The 19,223-nt window shown below is 38.2% G+C and overlaps 2 protein-coding genes across 2 annotated transcripts; both read left to right on the top strand.

Annotated features, from left to right (window-relative positions):
* The first annotated feature begins 3,135 nt into the window (after positions 1–3,135).
* Positions 3,136–6,054, top strand: apof (apolipoprotein F). Its single transcript, XM_079460725.1, has 2 exons — positions 3,136–3,252; positions 3,747–6,054. The coding sequence occupies exon 2, from the start codon at positions 3,786–3,788 to the stop codon at positions 5,031–5,033; it is 1,248 nt and encodes a 415-aa protein (XP_079316851.1). The 5' UTR covers positions 3,136–3,252; positions 3,747–3,785; the 3' UTR covers positions 5,034–6,054.
* Positions 5,885–19,134, top strand: stat2 (signal transducer and activator of transcription 2). The gene is made up of 24 exons (XM_079460724.1): positions 5,885–6,054; positions 6,670–6,801; positions 6,954–7,101; positions 7,189–7,284; positions 7,368–7,460; positions 7,538–7,616; positions 7,732–7,808; positions 8,283–8,434; positions 8,527–8,685; positions 8,760–8,849; positions 9,294–9,353; positions 9,685–9,705; positions 10,204–10,297; positions 10,567–10,614; positions 10,966–11,049; positions 11,133–11,231; positions 11,344–11,479; positions 11,581–11,633; positions 11,713–11,807; positions 11,934–12,073; positions 12,193–12,381; positions 13,231–13,285; positions 15,065–15,117; positions 15,696–19,134. Exons 1-24 carry the CDS (start codon positions 5,999–6,001, stop codon positions 16,073–16,075), a joined length of 2,589 nt encoding a protein of 862 aa, XP_079316850.1. The 5' UTR covers positions 5,885–5,998; the 3' UTR covers positions 16,076–19,134.
* The last annotated feature ends 89 nt before the right edge of the window (positions 19,135–19,223 follow it).

Below are 19,223 nucleotides of genomic sequence, written 5' to 3' on the forward strand. Positions count from 1 at the left end.
TTCAAAAGGTAAGAAAGAGATCTTTAACTGAATAGTTCTTTGTGGAACCAAAAATGGTTCTTCTACGGCATTGCTGTAAAGTGTACTATATAGGCATATTCCCCCTATATTTCACATTAATATAGGCAGGCATCTGACACAATCAAATAGAGACAGTTTCACTGTCCGTCCCTTACAAATCAAAGCATCTACTGAAAAAGTGTGACAGAACACACAATGTTCTGATACAGATCAATCCAACTAAAAACCCACAAGCACACATGAAAGCTTATCTTGGGTTTTACGTAAATTACGGTGTTCTGTAACAGTTTATACAAAATTCAAATAATAAATCCGAGACACTAAGGTAACATTAAAGACACAAAATTTAATTTCTGAAATATGTTCGATTAATTTGCTCATCATTGGCCTGTGGATGCCCTATTAGGGCTATGGTGATAACAGCATGTACACTGCACTGTTACCCAGATTGTAAGTTTATTACTTTGTCTAGCTGTACAGCTTTTATGAGTTGGAGGGTCTAGTTGACGGAGCAATCAGAGGAACCGGATCCGGGGACCAAGAATGACACAGACGTGTAGTTCACTCAAAGTCAAAGTTTACTAAAAATGGGTTCAGTATAAATATATGCGTAAATGAGGAAGTGATGAACACATCACTTATCTCTGAACATCTCACACAATAACAAGTTAACACAATAAATCTGACATTTGTTAGGTCAACGGAGCACGCCGTCATAATAGAGATCCCTTAGACAAAACATATATCTGTCCTTGCATGTTGGAACAGCTGGGACACAGAGAATTCTGGATTCTCACAGGTATATTACTAATCAATTACAACTAAATCAAATTCAATTTAATGTGACATCATTTATCCACACACAAAATAACCTGAAGCTTTTTTAAATCTGTGATATATTTAATTCCCCTAAAGGTGGTTATTATCACCTGAAATGGCACTGTGTGTATGGTCATAGCATGTCTTACATGTGACTTGAATGTGCAAAAATCCCATTTGTGTTTTGGGCCAATTATAATGTGAAAATGAGAATCACACTTGTCCATATTTCTGCTTGTATCTCACTCCTCCCACATGTTCCTCTCTTTCTCACTTCAATGAGAATTGACGGCATTGACGTGGAGCTGTCAGTGGGATTTAATAAGCACCATTTACCCAAACACGACGGCACACTGTTGGTCAGTGGGTATGTGGTATGTTTTTGAGTATTTATTCAGTTCACTTTTCACTCTTTTAGTGCCTGTCCCTTTGTCAGTAAGTCCCATTAGATTCATTAAAATATAAATGCTTTTTTGGGAGGAAATTAACTTTTTAAATTGTAACCTTTCAAGAAATCAGGTGTAAGATTAGGCAAGTGTTGTGCAAAATATTTTTTTAGATTCACAATATAAGATTTTTATACCTTAATATGTGACCCTGTTTCACAAAACCAGTAAAAGCCAAAAAATATATTTTATGCGTCAAAATTATTGTTGTTTCTTTTATGCCAAAAATCATGAGGATATTAAATAAAGATCATGTTCCATGAAGTAAATTTTCTACCCTAATAATATATATAAAAACTTATATAAATATAATTTTCTCAATATTTAGATTTTCTTGCAACCTCAGATTCCAAACCATACATCAAAAGAAAGCTTTAGGTTCAGCTTTATTATTATTCAGCTTTCAGGTGATGTAAAAATCTAAAATTCGAAAAAGTGACCCATAAGAAATGGTTCACACAGGTTCACACATGTTTTCAAATTAATTTGTTGGAGCTGTTCCTCAATTCCTGGTTGTCAGGTCCCATTGATTTATGTAAGTTTGAACAGCCTTTTTAATCAGATCGATGTGGTTCTCAAACAACTGATGGCACATTTGTTGGGTCATAATGCATCTAAGCTTGTAGGAGTTTCTTATGTTCTTTGTGTGTGTGTGTGTGTGTTTAATCAGTACGTTGCCTCCAGTTATTTATCAGCATTAAAATGAAGGGCACCCACGGTCACGGGTGAAGGAAGAATAAAGGAGAAAGGCTAAGGTTAATTTTATTTTTTAGCAGAATATAGTTTCTTAAAAGCATCAAAGGTCATCCCAAAGATGAAAACCGATGGTTGGACCTTTTATAATGAAGATCAGAGACGATTTGCTACTTTTCTTGTTCTGATATCAATCCACTAAAATCATCAATTGAAAAGGTTTTGTCTGGCTAAACATGCTATGACACGTGACCGATTTGTCATGACTCAAATAGAAATCTGTAAAACAAATCTGTGCCGCCAACACAGCATACAGTTGCTAAACTTTTAAACTAATGTTTTTTCCGTTTTGTGAAGACAAACTTCTTTTTATTACTTACAACCCTGTCACTGAGCCTGGAAACATCAGAGAGAAGTTTTTGAAAAGCTATAATGCCCTCTAATGGCCAGTTTTGCAAATATACAATATACCAGCAGAAAGATTGATGGTTAAAAGAACTTAAAAAACATTAAATGTTTTGATGTCTTTGAATGATCGAATTTGCTCTTTGAAAACGATTTACTTCTAAAATCAGAGTAAAATAATTCTACTTTGTGTGCAGTTCAGACATTATTATAAGAATTATAATATTCATACAAAATGATACAAGACCAATTCTTTTCAAGTACCTTAAAGCTGATGAAAGTTTTGTGATCGATTCTTTTTGTCCGTTTTTTCTCAACTGTGAACAGATTTTGAAAACTTTGCATTGATGAAAATGTGATCTTTGAGCAGTGCAGTAATGTTTAACATGACTGATCTGACTGGGTCATTGTATTAGGTTATGACCTGTAAACAAATGATAAAATCCTCGATTATTTGTATCAATAAAAACACATCCACGAATGCACAATCCTGCCCTCCCTCTCCTTCTTTCTCTCTTTTTCTATGTCTTCCCAGACATAAAACAAGTGTGCTGCATTTTATCTGGGTCAAACACAAAGCAGCCCCTCCGGTCTTCAAGAGAGAAAGGAGAGATAGAATGAGAGGAAATCAGGGGGCATGAGGATAAACAAACAAACCACCAATAGAACACATCGACCCACTCCACGTGATGACATGTTTTTCAGTGGGGCCAGAAATGAGCAAGTGATTAAAAGACGGGGGGGGGAGAGAGAGAGAGAGAGAGAGAGAGAGAGAGAGAGAGAGAGAAAGAGAGAGAGAGAGAGAGGATGTATACGTATTTGTGAACATTGGATTGTACCACTGTGGTATTATCTGGATTGTAAGAAGGTAAGAGCATTATTATCTTCCTAATCTAAATACCGATATTATTAAATTAACTGTTATTTAAATGAGCTGGTAAAGCATTCCCCCTATAACTTGAACAAAAAACATAAAACCACATTTTAGAAATTGCATAGGTTGAAATCTTGTTAGAAGAAATAATGTTATTCTAGTTAAAATTGTCAATTATACAAATGACGTTGAATTTAATATTGTACATGATATATCTGTAACATAAGAAAATCAGTGTATGCAGAAAAGCTACAAAGTACAGTATTCTCAAAGGGGTAGAAAATAGATCTGTGTAAAATTAAATCTTAATTTTATCCACAAATACACACACGAGCAAACAATAACACTTTTAGGAATCTCATGTACATAACCCCCTGTGGTATGGCTACAGCTGCAGATATTTATGTAGTAACATGCATAAAAAAAGCTCTACAAGCACTGCACACACACATTACTAATTTTTCTCCATTCCTCCCTTGTTTGTTCAGAGCCTGTGTTTTTGCGCGTGTGGGTATTCACAACTCAGCATGGCTAAATGGAACTCAAAGCTCAAATGGTTCCTTCTGGTCAACATTTTACTGTCTGATGTGGTTTATTCTAGAGGTCCCCTTCCACAGAGACCCCAAAGCAACCTGGGGCCAATCACTTCATCCCAATCGAGTTTGCCAGAGTCTCAAATCCATTTAGAAGGTGGTGATGTCCATCCTGCCTATAAGCTGGTCTTAAACCTCTCTGACTCTCTAAAAGGTCAACTGCATCTTCACAGCAATGCAAGCTGTGTGGAGCTCGCTAATGGAAGCTGGAGAGGAAATGGTTTCTCTCAGGAGCTGCTGGGGTTGGCAATGGTGCCTGTGTTGGTATCGGCGGGATGTTTGGTTAAAGCCCAGGAATTGGTCATGAAACTCTACACCGTGCTGGGCCAGGAGGATACGCGTGAACTTGTGCAGGACGTGCTGATTTTAATCAAAAGAGGCAAAGAGAAAGATTCGACAAATGCCGCTAATCACACATTTAGAAACACTAGCCACAGCACCTCCTCTCACACAATACTAAGACAAGAGTCACAGCACCATCTGCAAGCTTTGATTTTTAACATTAACCAGCTGGCCGAACTGGGAAAAGGCGTAGATATTTATGAAGGTGAAGATGGACCCGGGGGACAATGCAAGGGCTGGGTTAGGGTGAAGGGCACACAATTATTGGGGGTGGCTGCAGAACAGATGGAACCATTGCGCCTTGACAGGGCGCAGAAGGCCTGTCGACGCTTGGGACTCCGCTGTGCAGGTGTGACCCAAGACGGTAGTTACAATCCTGAATATTATCGTGTTATCTTAAGGACTGGCAGTCGAGTAGTGCCTTCATCATCCTCGCTGAGCTGGATCCAGAACTGCAAGATGGCACCTGTACGCTGGCGTAGAAATACAGTTCCTCAGAATAACTGCACGAACAAAAAAGAGAAGCAAGTGTATACTGTGGTGGAGTGGATCCCTGGGGTCTCTACTCTTTATAATCTGGGAACGGCTGTTTACTATGCATCGGTTAACTGCTATGACATCGCAAAAGAAAGAGCAATCCTCAGTACTGTGGATATGGGCACAGACGCCCTCATGGCTGTGACTGGAGGAACCGCAGGGGTTGCTGGATACGCGTTTGGAGCAGGTCTGAAAACAGGGGTGAGGGCAGGGGTTAAATACCTGCTAAACAGCATGAAAGAAGATGATGACCTGTTGATGAATCTGAATAGCTGGGAGGATGGAACCCTATACGTCCAATAAGAAATGTACAGAGGAATGATGGCCATTGACAGAAAGATGAGACTAGAGGATGGCAGAACTGCTCCAGTAAACACCTGCAGTACATTATGTACATTATGTTTAGGAAACTCTATTTGCTTATGGACAAATTAGATAACATGCGCATTGACAATTTACAATGTCAGACATGGTATGTATAGTAAAAGCAATAATTGTATTATTTGTATACTTGCGACTCATTGTCAGCTCACTGATATGATTGACTGGAGTCCTGATCTCGTAACGTCATACATCAAAATGATCCATATCGAATCAAATGGTAGACGGATAAACGGAAAACAAACAGTAAAAGATCTTCTCGTTTTAATCATAGTAAGTTAATTTGAGTTATTTGACAATGAATATAAAAGTTAATAGCACAACAGTCATATCGAGAATGTATCTGACACTTTTAGATTTGACTGTTCTTGTAGATGCATGCCATCATTTTATATGCACAGATTGAAATAAAGAATAAACATTCCAGTGGAATACACCCGTTACATCTTGCCCGTGTTGATTTCGAAGTCCGCGACTATTTAAATTGCCGCTTCCCACAACACACCTCTTTCGCTTCGTCATTTCTTGGAAAGTGAAAACAGACAAGCCTTAAGTTTCGTTTCTACCGCTGTTGCGTCAACACCCCTCCGCCTTGAGAGATATGACTGACGGCTGCTTTAACCAATTCCGTAGAGCAACTGCTCCGCTTGCACCAATGAACAAACGCAAACGCTATCCGACGACAAATAGCGGAAGCGCTTGCTAAATGTACGTACCTAAATGGGGCGGGACCAAGCGTTTAGTGGGCAGGCAGGAGTCCCAGCGGAGAAGACACAGCAGAGGGAGGTTGACTAAAAAGCCAAGGGTTTCCTGAGAAGTGTGTTTACTTATTCGTAAAACGACGATGCTCGCCCCGTGAGCGTGCGGTGTTATTGTCTTGCCAGTATATGTGCAAAAGAGCGTTTGACGATCACTTCTCTAAACGTCCAGTCGATTGTTCCAGGTAAGTCAGTAATGGATAGAATATTTTGTGTCAGATGACAACAGCCATAAGTTGTCTGCGACTACGAATTGAGGTTATGCGTGTTACCTTGTAAGAGATGTATTACGCAGTGCTTCTGCTGTATATGACTGTCATGAGAGGTCTTCTTTAACATATTTGTGTATGTTAGTAGAGCAGTGACGCATTTTAAGCTTTATTTTTTCCACCGTTGTTCTTCGGGGGGTGCTGTGAGCAAGGAGAGGACTGAAGCGCACGGTGCATGTTGTGGGTGTTCTTTCCTTGAAAATGAAAGATTTTTACATTTCTATTCAGCCTCGTGTGTGTTTAAATCCTAATATAATAAACAGACGTGTTTAGAAAAAAATATGCATCCAGTTCTTTCAAACACTTTTTATAATAGCTAACTCCGTGAAACCCCCATAAAAGTTGTCAATATTTAGTCCACACTCGTGCACTATAATGAAGTCATATGATAGCATTGAAAATGTTATTTGCTTTACAAGCCACACGTTGTCATTTGAACCTGTGAGACTAGTTGTCAATGGGTGCATATTATGCCAATGGTCTTTCTAATATACGTTATTATACATGCGTGCTTTTTTGTTATGTTTTTAGAATGTCACAGTGGCAAAACTTGCGGCAGCTGGATACAGTGTATCAGAAGAGAGTTTCTGATCTGTACAACAGAGATGAATTCCCTATGGATGTGAGACATTACCTGGCCCCCTGGATTGAAGGCCAGGACTGGTAAGCAGTTTATCTGCATGAGAAACTAGTAGAACCTGCAGAACTACCTGAAATGTGATCACCTGTTTATACTAAAAACGCTTCATAATCAGAATTGTATTAGTCGGTATTTATTCACACTCTATACCAATCATCATGTGTTTGTGTTATAGGGAACGTGCGTCCCGGGACCCTTCCCTAGCAGTGCTTTTGTTTCAGGTGCTTTTGGAGAATCTGGATAACCAGTTCAGCCGCTTCGCTCAAGAGAGAGAGAGTTTCCTACTGCAGCGTAATTTCAGACGCTACAAACAAAATTTTCAGGTATGTTAACCTCGCAAATATCGCCTTTGTTAAGGCTGATCGAGTTTGAGCCATCACAGATGTGTGACGATGTTTGTTGGCCTCCAGATGTATCAAGAGGAGCCTTATAATCTGGCTACTATTATTCACTGGTTCTTGACAAAGGAGAAGGAGATCTTGAATGATGCAGAGCTTGCACAGAAAGTGAGTTATTAAAAGCCTCTTTATCATCATCATCATCATCGTGATTGGCGACTCATCATTATCATCTGATTCTGTCATCTCAGGTGCAGATGTTGCAGGTTCAGCCAGCTGCGATGGAGATGGAGAGTCAGAGAAAAATAGAAAAAAAAGTGACGGAGCTTAAACTCAAAGCAGAGGTGAGTGTTTGATTATAATTCTATGTGCATGTTTGTGTGTGTTTGTTCCAGAGAAAGATGATGATTTTTTTTGACAGGTGATGGAGCACTACATTAGATGTTTGGAGGAGCAGCAGGACGAGTTTGATTTTAAATATCAGACAAACAAAATGGACTGTGAGATCACACACTATATATTTTTACACTTTCCCTTTTTGTCAATCTTATTGCACAGTATATGGTCATCTGAAAAGAGTGATTTGTGTGTTCATGTCAATGTGGCTTTTTTTAGCTGGCCCAGCAGAGGAAAAGAAGGCGCAAGAGCATGTACTGCAAAATATGCTCAATGCACTTGATAAATCCAGAAGGGTGAGAGCATTTATTGTGTATGTTACGTTATTTATTATAGGATTATATTAAGGTTTAGATTGCAGAATTTGGATTTATTACAGAATTAAATGACAAAAAGTGAATACACTACAGTGAATAAGGTAATATAATGCAAACAGGAAACCTGACATGTTTCCCAACATAGCACCACATTCATGACATAATATATAATAAAACGTGTATATAAACTGTATATATATCTGAATTAAATATATAGACTGTTTCATCGGACACGCGCCTGGCCTAGAGTTCCGGTCTGGGTTTTGGCTATAATATAACCATTTATTTTATGTTTAATTTATATTTTGGTGTATATTATATTATAGAATATTTGCAGAGATCTACAGGAAGTTGTTGCCATGGAAAATATTCTATTCTAGTTTCCCTGATAACTGTCTGCACTGTTAACATCCATGTCTTTTCTATGTTCCCGTTTTTTTATTCTTGTCTCAGAAATTCCTGTCTGATATTTCGACTATGATGAACTCTGCGAATTGTCTGTGCTCGGTGCTCGTAGACGAGGAACTGGTGGATTGGAAGCGAAGGCAACAGATATCTTGCATTGGTGCTCCAGATGATACAAGTCTGGAACAATTAGAGAAATGGTAAACCAGAAATTCCATAGCAGCACAGCTATTTTCACAGTTGTAAGGCCCGTTTGAATGCATTTTGAATCTCTTTCTGGTCTTTTTTTAAGGTTCACTCAGACAATAGAGTGTATGTTTCAGCTTCTGAAGTTCTTACAGAAGCTTGATGAGCTGGGGGAGAAGATGACCTACGTAAATGACCCCATCGTTGTCCAAAAAACACCCTTAAAGGAAGCAACAGAAGGTCTCCTGACTCGTTTGCTGAAGAGGTATACGCCATCACATACAGGGCATATTCTGCTTTGATGCGTGTATGTTGCATTATTTATGTGTCATTTTTCAGCGCATTTGTGGTGGAGTCTCAGCCAAACATATCTCAAGGTCGAGGGCCACTGTTGCTACGCACAAATTCCCAGTTCTCAGTAAAAGTCAGGTGAGGTTCTAACAGCAGTACAAAACACATAACACATTAAGTGTAAAATAACAGTTTTGCCCATAGCTACATATTTAAAACACTAATGGTTAGTTGTCGTCATAGGTGTACACACCCCTACTAGTTTTAAGGAACAGTGCTTTTTTGGCTTATTTTTTATTTTTGTTCATGTGAATAAATCCGTTTTTTTCCATTCTTGTCAATGTGCCCACTTCCTAGGGTGTGTGGAATTACTCAGTCCTTAAGAATTCTGAATTAGTGTGGCCAACATTGTAATAACAATTGTAAAATTTTAATTTTAATTCTTCTAATAACAGCAGAAATCACAAGCATGTCTGAAAACACTGTCCTTTTATTCAAAACACTTCAAAACACACCTTTTTTAATTTGTTTATGTAAAGACAGGAACACAGAAAACGGTCTGAAATTTTATATTCTGTGCAGATTCTTGTATAAAGTTCCTGAGCTCAACCATGTTATGAAAGTGAACGTCTTCGTTGATAAGTAAGATATCTGCCTGTTTTCCTTCTCTTTTTGTTTATTCAAATGTTTCTTTTTCAGACCCAAGAGTCTAATACTCTAAGAGTTAAATGTATTGTGTTTGCTGGTTAGATTTGTTAGAAAGTGTTTTGGCGGCTAATAGCTCAGAGTTTCATGAGGAAGAAACAATCTATGTTAACAATGACAACAAGTGATATTTCAACACCTTGTTTAAACAGATTTGTTGCTTATAAGCAAGTAAGCTACTATAATCAAGCGTGTGCAAAAGGTGTGCAACTTTTCAATAAATCTTTCTTTGTCTCTCTTGTTCTCTTCTCCCTGTACTTTAATAAAGGGCTGCTGCAAAAGTAAATGGGTAAGTGTCTCTTTACTATATAAATACTTGTTCTTTGTCAACTTGCACTGTAACTGAAAACAGAAAGATTCACAATCATGTGAATCAGCTGCATTAGTCTACAATGGAACATTTTAGAGCATGCATTTAAACCATAAAAATAGCTGCCAGGTGAAATATGCAGGATCCACGTCAACGGTGCTGTTGTGCAACCCATAAAATATGAAGCTTGTTCTGGCACACCCTCACAAACATTGAACTCGCTACTTTGTCGTATGATCTCTCAATCCAGCAGCATGCCATAGTGTTTAACAACATATGATAAACAAGCAAAACATTTGGAGAAGAACAGTACAATACAGAGAAAAAAGTTAGGACCGAAAAATACGTTTTCTAATCACTTTGCCCTAGTTTGTTGAAATGAAATGATAATGATATAAGTAATAATGTAGAGTTTCACCGCATGAAGAGATTCAGACTATCCTGACTATTCCACCCTACCGTGTGTGTTTCTCGTAGGTTTCGAAGGTTTAACGTTCTGGGAACTATAAGTAAAGCCCTTAACATGACTGAAAGTTTGAGTGGGGGTATGGTGGCTGATTTCAGACATTTGGTAAGTGATAAAAGAGAAATAAATGGATCAGTTTTCAGCATGATTGCCATTATAAAAACAGTTATACGACAGTAGTGACGAAATCCTGTATCTTGAGTTACTGCTGTGGGGTTTGGGTGCTAATCTGCTTGCTTGATCATTTTATATAACTCATCATGTCCTGTCCAGTTGTCTTGTACTATGAGAAACTGCTAATATTGTAGTCATACATGTACATACTGTATGATAACGTTAACATAGAATAACTGTATGTTTGTGTTTGTTTTCAGACTTTGAAAGATCAGAAAGTAGGTGGTGGAGGAAAAGGAATCAGTGATGTAAGTTTACGGATGTCATTAAAAATAAAAACAATTCATTTTAAACAAGCCAACAGATCTGGATTCAATGCAGGTTCAAATAAACCCCAAATAAAACGCGTTACATAACAACTGTGAAAATACAATATAATAGGTATGTTTCTTGTGATGAACAATTGTTTAGTACAATTTATGGTTAGTTTGAACGCTTATTATACGAAATATTGCATTTAATGGCTAATTGAAATTAACTTAATATGAAATACATTTTGTTTAGATTTTGATCTAATTTAAGTTTAAAATTGAATGGAAAGGCAATAGGTGTTGTTCTGTATGTGTTTTGTATTATATCTTTTTTGTCTGTTCTTACAGCTTTCATTGAGTGTGACAGAGGAACTGCACAAAATACATTTTGAGACACAGTTTGAGTATCAAGGCCTTTCCGTGTCCTTGGAGGTGAATCATCCTCATTCAAAGTATTCCTGTTGCCGAGACCTGGCACAAATATGTTCTTATATTATCTCCTTTCTGTCTCTTAGACCTCTTCTCTTCCTCTTGTGGTCATTTCAAACTCCAGTCAACAGCAAAGCGCCTCTGCATCTGTTTTGTGGTTTAACATGCTGTGCTCAGATCCCAAGGTTAGAAGCAATAGTTATACATGGTTTATGGTTTGTTTGGATTATTTGCAAATGATCATGGCAATAAGAAAGTTAAACATAACGTAACTGTTGAATTTGTGTATGTGTCTAGAATGTTACATTTTTTGAAAGCTGTCCTGTCGCCACGTGGCCACAGTTCGGCGAGATGTTGAGTTGGCAGTTTCATTCATGTGGGAACCTTGGTCTGGACAGCGATCAGTTGGAAACCCTCGCCATCAAACTCTTCGGTAAGCTTGCAAAACATTTTTGATCAACCAAATGTACAACTTCGCAAATGGAGACCAGTATTCTTCTCTTTGATAATAATGCAAATGTCTGTATAAATCAGGTAAACAAAGCAGCTATGACAACTGTACAATATCCTGGGCAAGGTTCAGTAAGGTAAAAACAGATTAACACAAGCTACTTTTTAAATGTCCATAGCATATATATGTTTGTTTTACTCCGGTGTTTGTTTTAGGAGAACATCCCTGGTACAAACTTTACCCTGTGGGTGTGGCTGGATGGTGTTCTCAACCTGGTTAAAACCTACCTGTCTGAGCTGTGGAGTGATGGGTAAGGATGGATACATTAGAAACATCCTTACTGGAGTTAGATAGGGGATAGAAGGGATGAACGGATAGATGGTGGGGAGGGATTTATAGGATTGTGTTTTTATTTCCCGTATGCTTGTGCCAATAGGTCAATAATGGGATTCGTGAGTAAGGGGAAGGAAAAAGTTTTATTGAAGAAGAAACAGCATGGCACTTTCCTGCTGCGTTTTAGTGAGAGTATCAGAGATGGTGGAATCACATTCAGCTGGGTGGAGAATTCCGACAACGGTAAACCTTTAAACATACTGTTCTAGAAACAGGACATAGGACATGCTGCTCTTCGTTTTGTTAACATTGCAATTCTGTCAAAAACTAATCTTTTCGATGCTCTCTTCTTTATCATTCAGGCACTCCAAATGTGCGTGCAGTTCAGCCGTTCACAGGCACAGACCTGAAGCAGATTTCTTTGCCCGACATTATTCGCACCTTTCAGATCATGCAAGCAGAAAATGTTCCGGTCAACCCGCTCTGTTACCTATACCCCAACACTCATAAAGACCAGGCGTTCGGGAAGTATTACAGCGAAAAGACTGGAGGTGAGTGTTGTCAACTACACACCAAAACTCAAAGGTTCAGACCGCCAGCGACTGTCGCCAGTCTCTCGCCACCAGGTTGTTAGAAGGCCTTCCTAGCTTTTGTTGTCCTAGAAACATATATTCACAAACCCTGCAGTAACAGATGAGAGACTGATGATTTGAGCTCCGATACTGTACTCCTATTGGTAGTCGCTTCCGAAAGTCGCTCATCATTTGCATAAAATTGAGCCAATCTCAACTTTGTCGAGTCACTAGACATGCCCACTTCCTGTTTCCAGTGGTCACTGTCGCTTGTGTCACTAGGCTACCAGTGAATGGTATAGCTTCATTGCTGGCGGTCTGAACGGGGCTTGACTCTGGTCTTCTGTCATATAAAAGGCAGAGTTTAAAGGAATAAATCACCCCAAAACAATTCTGCCACAGAACCAAAAAGATACCTTTTTCCTACTTTGGTAGTCAATGATGTCCCAGAACATTAAATTGCTAACATTCTTCTAAATATATTTTATTGTGTTCAACAAATAAACGTATACAGGTTTGAAACAACCTGAGAGTGAGTAAAAAAGTGTAAATGATGACAGAATTGTCATTTTTGGGGGAACTATCCCTTTAACCGTGACCAGCTTTCAAAACATTTGATGAAAATATGATTTGAGACCCTCTTGCAACTAAAGGGGCAAAATAAGATATGAATACTCCTGACCTATATAAATACAACAAGACCTTTTTGTCTTTGTTTACGTTCAATGGACAGTCAAAGACATTTCTTTTGCTTTCAGTCTGAGGTTTAGCAAGCATTACCATTAAACTACATGCCCAAATCTCACCTTAATCTCTATCCTGTTTCAGAAGAGAATCCTTACCTGAAGTACCTCAGAACCAAACTGGTATTTGTCTCTAAAGAGTAAGTTTGTTTTATTTTTTGCCTTTTTTTGCTGTGGTATGTGCATTTCAGATGATGCATGGAAGGTGTTTGCATATTCACCTAGAATATTTTAGTAGTTGCGTAAATAGATAAACAACAGAGATAACACAAACCTTGATAAGAAAATCTCCCTATCTACTGCATAATCTAGATAAAGCCTTGTGTACACAAACAACACTCATCTGGTACATGCATGTAAAAATGTACTGTATAATGGGCAGAGACGTCCGTTGCCAAAGTTGGAAATCACTTTTATTTATACACAAAAATGACAGGTGTGTACATTAAGGCACAACGCAATTCAGAGAACAAACTAGTGGAAATAACAAAGGAACATCACAAGAACAGCAGAAAGCTTCCCTAAAGGTTTTAAAGTTTCATTTATATCCTTGGTGCCTTTTCTTAGACAGGGTCGAGTTCTGTGAAAGACAGGAGAGTAAAGAGACTTGGAGCAAAAGAAAAACCCCACACTTATACCCCATCACACAGACCAGAAAATTGCCTAAACATTGCCGGAGTGCCTTCTGTGTAAACGCATCTTCGATTGATACAAAAACTGAAAGGGTGTAAATGCAAATGCTCTTTGTATAGAAACAGGTGAACAGTATAGTGCAGTTGACAGGAGATGTAAATAGGAAAGGTGCTATGTACAGTGATAATGCAGTATAGATAACAGGTCTGCAATGACTGTATAAATACAGAGGAAGTAAATGAGAAGTGAAAGGAGCAAAAAAAGTTGAATCATTTTTTTTTTTAGATTAGATTCAACTTTATTGTCATTACACATATACAAGTACAGTGTAACGAAATGTAGTTGTTCTAACCAGAAGTGCAATTAGCAAGTGCAGGATATACAGTTAGAATAAATACAGAATACAATATTGATAAAATATTATACAGTTATGAAAATATTTTACAGTAGGTATGTTATATTAAAATATGACAGTAGGTATGTACTATGAACAATATATACAGATGACTATATACTATAGTCGACGCAGACAGCGTTTCTTCTGGATGTCCTCAATGGGAGAAAGTGTAGTCCCTGTGATGCGCTGGGCTGTTTTCACCACCCGCTGCAGTGCCATGCGCTCAGCAACAGAACAGATCCCGTACCAAACTGTGACACAGTTGGTCAGGATGCTCTCTATCGTGCAGCGATAGAAGTTCACCAGGATAGTTGAAGACAGTTGGTTCTTCTTCAGTGTCCTCAGAAAGAAGAGACGCTGGTGAGCCTTCTTGACCAGGCATGAGGTGTTGGTGGTCCAGGACAGGTCCTCCGAAATATGAGTCCCCAGGAACTTAAAACTAGAAACACGTTCAACAGCCATCCCATTAATGTGGATGGGGTCGTGTGTGCCTCCTTTGGCCTTCCTGAATATATGGTTATTATAAGGACTGTGTCTATTCAGTATAAAGGTCATACGGTGCATTGATGTTAAAGCAAATAACAAAAAAGCTGTTTAATATTATTGATGCTTTGTGTGACAAACGGCATTTATTTGAATTAGTGTCGATGTTTTGCACACATGCAGGTGCATACTGACTTTCATAGATAAATCACTTCTATACGTTTAATTTTTGACAATTGTGTCTTTAGACTTTTGCACAATATTTTGTTACTTTAAACATTTCTGTACCACATATTTGATTTTAAGAAATTCAGGGCTAGACAGTTGTGTTCTGGTAAAATAGTCATAGTTTCTTGGATTGCTGATCTCCATAGTAAACTGAGTGCTCTATGCTTGGTTGCTGCAGGAACGGATGTACAAGCTCCAGAGAAGAGCCAGTTTCTGACCCACAGCACAATGGTGAGTCCCGCCTCCACGGCCCATCTAGCCAATCAGCACGTCCCTGTCATGAGTCTTACTCTTTGCATGATCAATGGCTGGATTCTTACTGTCTGTTACCTTCAAATGAATATACGAACGAATAGACCAAATAAAATTTCTTCAGAAAGTCCTCTTTCTTGGCAACTTGTTTACAGTCTCTCTGATCTCATCCTACCCATCCAAGTGCTTGTGATGTAGATTGCATTAGGGAATCTTGACATTGTTTAATGGGCTTTGACTGTTTTGTGTCTGTGGGCATTTATCCTTCTCTGCTTCGATACAACACACATAATCATTCAATAACGAATGTAAGAGATTTTTGAGCATGGGTGCACGACTTGAGTTTACCCTTCGGGTTGAATGCCTTTTACATACACTGATATTCTGATTAAAGCCTATTGCACGAGACCAGTTACTAAATTCAACCAAAAAGGACATTGCCAGTCAAAATTTGGTACAAACCTTTTTGTTGGGTCATTTAGAAGTCGATATTGTTTTATTACCGCACTGATCTAAAACAACTCTTTCCATCTTTTCTCTTATTTTCTTTTTTAAAGACTCTCCTGGTCCTGAGGTGGACAGTGATGACGTGCTCCCAGGGTCCGAAAACTCACCAATGTTCCCCAGCTTTCCCAATGATAACGATTTAATCAACAGCATATTGGAACACGATTTTAGCAGCGGTACAGATACAGTTAGCCACTTTTCATCTTCAGGCCTCCAAGATGCTGCTCCTCAGATTAATGTGGAAGACCTTTTTCCGGATGCACTGTCACCAGACACAGATGTTAGTGATGCATTGCGAAATTTTCTAAACAGTCCAAACATGCTGAGTGAAGTAAACCATCGCTTCTTGCAGGAAGATCAAGAGGAACTTATTTTAGATCATTTTGTGGAGGAACTTAACTATTCTCTCAGCAATCCACTTACCCCCTGAATTTTTGCTTTTAATTCATAACCAATGACAGGCTTATTTTAATTTTACGTTCACATATAATTACACAAACATATGGCTTACTGAAAACTATACACTTTATTGAATTACTAGTCATGTGTTAACACCTGCTATGTAAATCGGACATTGGGAATTGTGAGAATATCATAGCACAGATGTTTCTGTGGTGATATCTGTCAGATCGTTATTTGTTAAATCGCTTCACGTTGGCTTCTTATCACCCCATCGTGGTATATTATGTACTAAGCAGCCAGCTTTACGTGCTTCCACTTATTAATTGTGCATATTGAAATGATGTTTTATTAACAAAGTTCGGGAGGAACCTAAGCATATAAATCAGCCCGATGTTCCAGCAGCAATCACCTATCAGCCGAGCACGCAATCTCTACTTAATTATCTAGGCTGGTTCACCATCAGCAATCACTGTATCTACCCTATCAGCTCCAGCAAGCTCTATCATTAATAGACAAACAATCTTACCTGTTGCATCTTGCCAGATAAGCATCCCTCCTCCACCCCAGCTCCTCTCATTTTCTCTAAGTCCCGCAGGACCCTCGGGGGGGGGGGTGTGTTCTGGGCTCGAGCCGGTTCTGAGCCCGGAGCACTTGCTCTGAGCAGGGCAGAGTGCTCCGGGTTCGGATAGATCCGGCGAGCTCGGAGCCCACTCCCTGTACAACACGCCAAATACGCATAACCTGCATTCCCAAGCTTTACCATCTATCCCAACAAGGAGCTGTTTATTGGCGAGGGCGAACTAGTGAATTTATGTGTAATATTAAACTGACACACAGTCCCCGGATGACCCTTTGTTATTAGATTTGAGCACTTGTTATCAAGGAATAACAGACCTAGAAATTTCATGGCTAGCCCGTCAGAATATAGTATTCAAGAACGCTGTTTAATAATATAGAATAAACTCACAAGTGGACTTACTTAATTGAAAAAGTGAATTGTAAAACACATTTGTCTCCATCCATTTTTAACACTTAATATATTTGTGGGAATACCCTAAACAGATGCTTGGTTCTTTATTTCACAATGTTTCTTTTGTAACAAGAGGTAATATGTATATGATGCTAATCTTCTAATAGTAAGATGAGGCTTAATATTTCTGCAAATCATGATATTTTTCAATGAAAAACTATAGCAGTGATCTTTAACCTTGCTTGTGAAGTTGTGAATGTCTAGTGACAATCAACGTTTTCTCTTGCCTTCTGTTAGAACATGAACCTCTAGTTTTCCTTTTTTTAATCACTATAGGCCGTTTTTTGTAAGTAAACATTGTGGCGCGTTTTGCGAGTGTTTTGTGAATCAGAAAGATTCCCCTGGACACTTTAGTAACGTTGGCAAGCATGTTTTGATAGCTCTGATTTAATTGGAATGTGTACGGTCAGTAACTGTCTGGGACTGGGACTGTTGCTTAAAATGTGAACTTTAACGGAAGGAACCAAATTGGCCAACCTGTATACACCCACGTAATAGATGGACAAACTGTCTGGATAACCTGCCACGCCAATTTAGTTGTCTGACATCCACACATACCATACAAAGAAACCAAGCGTGTATACTAAAGATAAACTGAGAGCGTATACATCTTTAAAAGCTTATATGTACTCACAGTGGCAAACAGTACCAAATGCAACTAACTTTACTTAACACACTTGACACATAACGTGAACCTACTCACTGTTCTCTCCCCAATTCTACTAATGCACTTATGAATACTCTAGAAACAGCAACGTCAAACAGTTTCCTTTATGATTAGTCTCTGGTCTCTGGCAAACTGCTTACAGAGTTAGCTTAAATATGCGCTAATACGGGAAAATAACTTAACTTGTTTCCCTGTTGTTGTGATTAGGTGGGAAAACACGATAAGTCTAAAGACACACCCACGCCATAATCCATGTTACCTAAAGCTGTCATCAGTGTTTTTGTTAGGCAGCAGGTAAAGTTATGTGTTCAAATATAAAATTGGAGACTGTATTCTATCGATTGTAGCACTAAACAGCACAACAAGATGATATTTTAAACTCTGCATGCAGCCGAATCTGTGCTGGTGTGTACTGGTTTGTTTCCCTTTGTTTTGCGTCCAGCTGGTGCCGTGACCATAATTATGACCTTGACCATAAAGGGGTCTATTGCGCATATTTTTGAAATACAGCACTTTTATTGCAAGTCCACTGAATTTTTTTATAATTTAAAAAAAGCATTCGATGACTTTTACTAAATTGCACAAGCTCACGAAAATACAAATATAAAATGTTCCTGTTTCCTGAACTGACCATCATATACAATATCATGATTAGTCAGAAACCATTTATAGCGTTGGTAAAACAGGAAGTGGCACTTTTATTCAGGACATTTATATGCACTTTCAATTTTTTTTTTAATATTGTCAATGGTGATTTTTGGTCTCAGTTGTGTTGATTTGTCAGTCTGTTTATTTTCCCATAATGAAAGACTTGATTAAGAATTTTCTGTATGTGTAAACTGGTAATGTACTTTTATCCCGTCATTGACTTTGAAATTGTCAATGTTAGTAATCCTTTACTATACATGAATTTGAGTCAGAATGTATGCTTGAAAATACTGCCATTGGCAGAGTGGCAAAGAAATGCACTTCAGTGGGAATTTGAAAGCATAGAATGCTTTTGATTCCTTGCTTAACTAAATTATATTTACTCTAGTTTTTGTTCTTCATAGCTTTGCAGACATTTATTCATTCATTTATATTAATAGAGCATGTTTTTGTGTGTCTTTTCGGTTTTATTTGTTTATGTGATAAATGGATTGAATTCCATGCCATGTGTATATAGTCAGAAATGTGTTGTCTCTCAACAGTTACGAAGCTAGAATGTACAACCAGTCAGTATCCATTCTATTACAGTTAGCCAAAATTCTAATTTTTTGTTTGATTTGTCACATTTTCCACTATGATGTATATTCAGTTTATCTGTTAATAATATGCACACCAATTCTGTATTTGTAATCCGGAAACTCCTGTCTTGTTTAAAATTAATAAAATTGTGTATTTCTGGTGACATCATAGTTTCTCATTTTCATCACACTCCATCTTTGCCTTCACTCATGTGCCTGTTCCTTTGTTGCGATGTTAAGAATTTGTGTACTG

Source organism: Barbatula barbatula, assembly GCF_947034865.1.
Source record: "Barbatula barbatula genome assembly, chromosome: 7".
Taxonomy (NCBI): Eukaryota; Metazoa; Chordata; class Actinopteri; order Cypriniformes; family Nemacheilidae; genus Barbatula; species Barbatula barbatula.

Excerpts from the sequence above, each read along its gene's own strand:
- apof (XM_079460725.1), top strand. The coding sequence starts at position 3,786 with ATGGCTAAATGGAACTCAAAGCTCAAATGGTTCCTTCTGGTCAACATT.
- stat2 (XM_079460724.1), top strand. The coding sequence starts at position 5,999 with ATGTGCAAAAGAGCGTTTGACGATCACTTCTCTAAACGTCCAGTCGAT. Across the intron at positions 12,382-13,230 it reads TTACAGCGAAAAGACTGGAG|AAGAGAATCCTTACCTGAAG; the intron begins GTGAGTGTTGTC and ends ATCCTGTTTCAG. Across the intron at positions 15,118-15,695 it reads TTCTGACCCACAGCACAATG|ACTCTCCTGGTCCTGAGGTG; the intron begins GTGAGTCCCGCC and ends TCTTTTTTAAAG.